Source organism: Anneissia japonica, unplaced genomic scaffold (assembly GCF_011630105.1).
Source record: "Anneissia japonica isolate Jap-2015-1 unplaced genomic scaffold, ASM1163010v1 scaffold107766_len5213_cov145, whole genome shotgun sequence".
Taxonomy (NCBI): domain Eukaryota; kingdom Metazoa; phylum Echinodermata; class Crinoidea; order Comatulida; family Comatulidae; genus Anneissia; species Anneissia japonica.
The window spans coordinates 1-5,227 of NW_022745592.1; the positions used below are offsets into that span (position 1 = coordinate 1).

Below are 5,227 nucleotides of genomic sequence, written 5' to 3' on the forward strand. Positions count from 1 at the left end.
TTATTTGTTGAAATTGAATCAAGCCCTACATGCCAGTTTATTGAAAATGATATTAAATTTGTAGGGACGGACAAGGAAGAGTTCATGATTGAAGTGTTATTTTCATAAAATCGCTACATTGACACTACATAGCTCTCCCTGTTGTAATCAGGAAGGCTCCCCCCCCCCCAGTTTGACCGACCAATCAGCAATAGTGTGTAGATTTTGAATACCATTGAATTAGGTTTTTGTGTCAAATATTGTATTGTATATCTCTTTATCTTTGAAATGAAGAATGAATTTATATTAGTTAATTTAATTTCAAAGTTAAAGCCTTTCATTAAAAGAATACATTCCACAACTTCTTACCTATTTTGGGCTTTGTGCAGGTTTTTTTTAATACAAAATTGACAAGGGTAATTAACTTTCAGAAGTTCTTTTATTAATATTAATCACTAAATAAAATGTTTAATATTTAAGGTTGTATTGGGAAAAAATTACTGTAGATACATTGCACACGGTAATGTAATAAGACATGTAAGGTAAATGCATGATGGAGGGGTGTGATGTTTATTACCCATAATGTGTGGATGCTATAATATTAATGTCCAAAGGAATATATTTATCGCACTTTAAAGTATTTTAATTGTGGATGTTACCCTCAAAAACTAGCTAAAATTTGCGTGGAAAAATCGTTATGAAAATAGATTTGCAGAATTGGTTATATATTAGCATTAGTTCAGAGCCTAATTTTTGGCAAAATCTTCTGAAATTCTTGGACAGAGATTTCTATGCCAAATTTGTGCGTGGAGGATATATTCCCCACACAGGCCTTACTTTACAGTCTGGTGCGATTATTACAAGGCAATGTACATGTTATAGGGTCCAGTGCAACTGTGTAGATACTATAATTGTCTGTCTTGTATCAAATTATTTATTTACTCGGTCATTAAACATATTTTTTACCATAAGTGCATTAATGTGAATTTTTTTTTTGCAAATTATATACCTGAAGTGATTTTTGAACTATCCCTGCAAGTATGGTCAATAAAAAGCTAAGTTCACGTAATTTAGCTATTCATTATGTACTTACTGATGAATTCACTGGGTGTTTTTTCCCCTAAATTTTCTTTTCCCCACAAGGTGCTAATGAATCTCAAGTTGATACTTGAATCTATTATTACATCAATTGTTGTTATTGCTAATTGTTTCCATTCCATATTTTCATTGAATTTAGTTTTTTTGGGGTTTGTTTTATATTCCATTTATTTGTACATTGTCTTTTGTTGTGCAATAGCATAATTGTATGGAAGTGTAAGAAGACAGAAAAGATGATTAAATCCAAAAATATAACTGCAGTTGTTCTTTTGTATGCGACTTCAAGTTGTTCTTTATTAACTTTAATCACAAAAATGTAATCAAAGCTGTAAACTTTGAACAGGGGGTGGGGGTGTCAAGGGCAGAGACTTGGGCTGCAACATCCGGATATATCTGGCAGGTTTGCTTTAAAAGCAAGCAAGCAAGCAAGACAACATTACTTCTGAGCAAAAAATAGCTTAAATGCTTACTTCATACAGAATATTATGTTAGATGCAACTAGAGCTTCCACCTGGCATTCACAATTGGAGTTACAACTTAGTATGTTTTAGTTCTGGAACAAAATTTTTATCAGAATCCAAAGATCAATATATCATTAAGTAATTGTAAATCTAAACAGTACAGTATCCGAAATCAACAATACTTAGTAATATGCCACTTGTCATTCATTCCCAGGATTGTTTCCTGTAAAATTCATAAACCTCATAATGAAAGTTATGTTTTATTCATCCTGTAGCAAAATCAAAACTTTAGTGCCAAATTGTTTCAAAACTTCAGTGTAGATTACTTAAAAACCATTAATCTTATAAAATATGTAGTACATCAGCAACACTTCATAGCTTTATAACACCGGATATCCTCTCTAGAATCAATGGGACAATTGGTTAAGTTGAAGGTGACATTTCTTTCCTTGTCAAAATACTCTGAAAATAGAAAATCAAAATACTGTATATATGTAGCAATACATTTTGTCATTTATATATCACTCCATGACTTAATGTTTCTATGTGCTTAACATTACTTCACCAGTCATTTTTAATAGTAACAATTCTCCACAAATTGCAATTCTAATAGCAATGAAGATTAATAGGTCCATGATCAGACTAACAGTAGTTTTCAACTAAAAATTGAAGAGGCCCTACACATTAAATGGAATGATCCCTCGCTGAACAAACAAGTTCAGCATTATAACGCCACCCTTTGTCTATAATAGAAGAGTCCACAAAAGTATGAATATTTATTACCTAAACTCAATACACCTGCATCACTATTAAGCAAACATACACTAATGGTAGTAAGCTGACATGGCCAACTTAATGAATAAACATTAATTTAAACATCTGTATCGCTAAGCATACGTGTACTAATGGCAGTATATGTGGCAAAGACAAGCCAAACCAGTCACTCGTCGCAAATCCTGTTTCAGAGAAAATGGCCAAAACATGCTAAAATTTCAAATTTTAAAAAATCTATTTTATTGCACTAAACTAACCTTTATATATCTACACACCATCCTATGCTGATATTTTCCCCATTTTCAATGTTAAAACAACACTTTTTAAGGATTTAAAGATGAGTAATGCCTGAAATCATAAACTTTGAAGGCTGATTTCTTATATATTGTTCTTTAAACAGCTGTGTGGTTAAACGCTTGTAACTTCATAAGTGTCTGATTTGAATGATTTTTTTACCATTTTATAGCTATTATTTTACTCTCTAACACTGTATTAATAACTCAAAATCGGTTTTTGCAACGAGTGACTGGTTTGGCTTGTCTTTGCCACATATAAGCTGATAATTTATTTGTTAAGCTTTAAAGCTGGACACTCGCTCCACATTTGCTTCCGGCAAACGACGCAAGGCCGTCTGCTGATTTTCAGTGGCAATCTGAATGGATCCTCATTCAAAAAACGATCCGTTGGGTCCGTCTTTGCGTGCGCTCTTCATCACGTTGCCGTCGCACGCAGTGAGTAACCGGCTTTAGTTTACTGATGATGACTGTGTGATACAGCTGAAACATGTCGATTAAATCTTGGTTTATTGCTTTTAAATTTGTGTTTATTATTTATATCCTGTCCATCATTTGGATACATTATTCATGATTTGAATTACAACAGTTGTTAGGATGAAGACTGGCAAATTTTTAAACATTCAGTGTTTTTCCCAAATAAATCTCCACTCCCTAAGTAATGTTTCTACATGTGCATGATTTAGCAGAGTGGATATAAATGTAAATAAATGATGACTAATAAATATAAAGCAAATTACATACATTTTGTGTGTGTTGCACACATGCATTAAATGCTTTCACTTCTTCGGAACACTTAAGAACTTGCTTAGGGTTTGCTTGATAACAATCTAAAACTGCTTGCTGTAGCTTTTCACAAATTGGCACAAACCTTTCCTTCCTATATAAATGGAAACAGTTCACATAAACCATTATCTGTATAGATTAAGTGACACAGACATTGACATAGCTTGGGGATGCGAGGTGCACTCCCCAGGTAAGTTTGTTTCCTGGCTCACGCTCCCCTCCCACTGGAAATTTGATGAGCAAAAATTTACATTCAAGTACCACAGTTATAAATCTGCTAATTTCTGTAGGTAGCACCCCTCACGTTCCCCATTCCCCCACTGTCAATACCCCTAAATACACGAGTGAACTCAGACACAAGTTATGTGCTACAGTATAATACTTCAACTATTATTAAATTGCTGCCATCCATGTAAATCCTCCCCTATTATTTTGTGGTGAAGGGGGGGGGCTGAGAAGGAAGGTTCTTAACTATAAATCCCCTATTAATATATTACCTCAATGCATTTTGTTTTTAAATGTTTTCATTAATATGGTTGTGTGGTGGTCAGTGGAGGATCCAGCACTTTGGAATAGAGGGGCCCAGGGAAGGCTTTCACAGATATCTAGACCACCTCAGCTGCAACCATTGTTGAGGCTGAGGTGATTATAGCACCTCTAAATGGTTGGAAATGGCACTCTCATACCCAAACTTCATAATAATTTTCCTTTTTCTCCATTAAAAAAAATAATTTTGAACAATTTAGGGGAACCTGGTTCGGCTAGCCTCCCCCACCCCAACCCACCCTAGAATCTGCCAATGGTGGTGATGAACCAACATGTTGGTACTGTTACTAATACTAACAGAGTAAAAGATTCTGGTTGCATTTTACTGCAGGTGAATATTGATATTTCAACCAACCACTACTTACATAAATTTTGCTTCCACGTTTTCTGCAGCCTGGTTAAACTGCTCTGATGTTATTTGAGCTAAATTGGCATTCTAGAAAAAAATTAAGCAAGTGAAATATCCAAATTCAGATTTAATTTATTCATCATCATGATAAAATTATGAAATGGTAAACAACCTGCCGAAGATAACACAAATATTGAATATTAAACAATAAAAATATATAAACAAATATAAAATATGAAGTCTAAGGTTGGATTCGGACGTAAACTCAATTACATGGGTAATCTACTAATAACCTCGGGGCTAAATGTGACGGTCGTTCGGACAAGTAAAATAACAATCCATTTACCCATTATTTTGACGGAAGTTACATATTTTACAAGCTTCTGCAAGGTCAGAATTCTGAATATACTCATTTCCTTGCGATTATCCTTACAAATTGACGCCGAATTATGATTAACCCAGCCGACCTAACTATCCTGACAACTTTTATATTGCTTCTCGACGACGGATTTGATCTAAACCAAGCTTTTCGACGAAGAAAGTACAGCAACGACGAAGACAACGACCAGCGTGGAAAGAAAGCTTGGGCAACAACGTGAAGAATCATGCAGCGTAGTCGCGAGCTTCTTTTTGTCCAGTGCACTCTGACCCGGCGTTGTTTACAAATCTGAAGGGTCAACTTGTGACCTGGGCCTTGTTACGAGTGATTAATTATGCCTTGAGGCAAGGTGTAATTGAAATATCCAGTAAAAAAGGTGGGTTTTTGGGCCAGATTTTTTTCGAATTTTCTATACCCAGGGGCATTATTTAATTGCCGCATGCAACCGCTCAGCTGGTGGTACCCAGTTAAATTTTACTCGTCCGAATCGACCCCATGTACCCTCACCTTTTCCTCTGCATTGCGTAACCTTTCTCTCCAATGTTCCTCTAATTGCCGTATT

At 34.9% G+C, this 5,227-nt stretch overlaps 1 protein-coding gene across 1 annotated transcript; it reads right to left on the reverse strand.

Moving 5' to 3' along the window:
- Nucleotides 1–1,791: 1,791 nt before the first annotated feature.
- LOC117119984 (MICOS complex subunit Mic19-like) lies at nucleotides 1,792–5,223 on the reverse strand (the record flags this gene model as incomplete). Its single annotated transcript, XM_033264974.1, has 4 exons — nucleotides 1,792–2,000; nucleotides 3,350–3,485; nucleotides 4,303–4,373; nucleotides 5,173–5,223. Coding segments are annotated over 4 exons (297 nt in total), but the record flags the coding sequence as incomplete, so codon positions are not given.
- Between the last annotated feature and the right edge of the window lie 4 nt (nucleotides 5,224–5,227).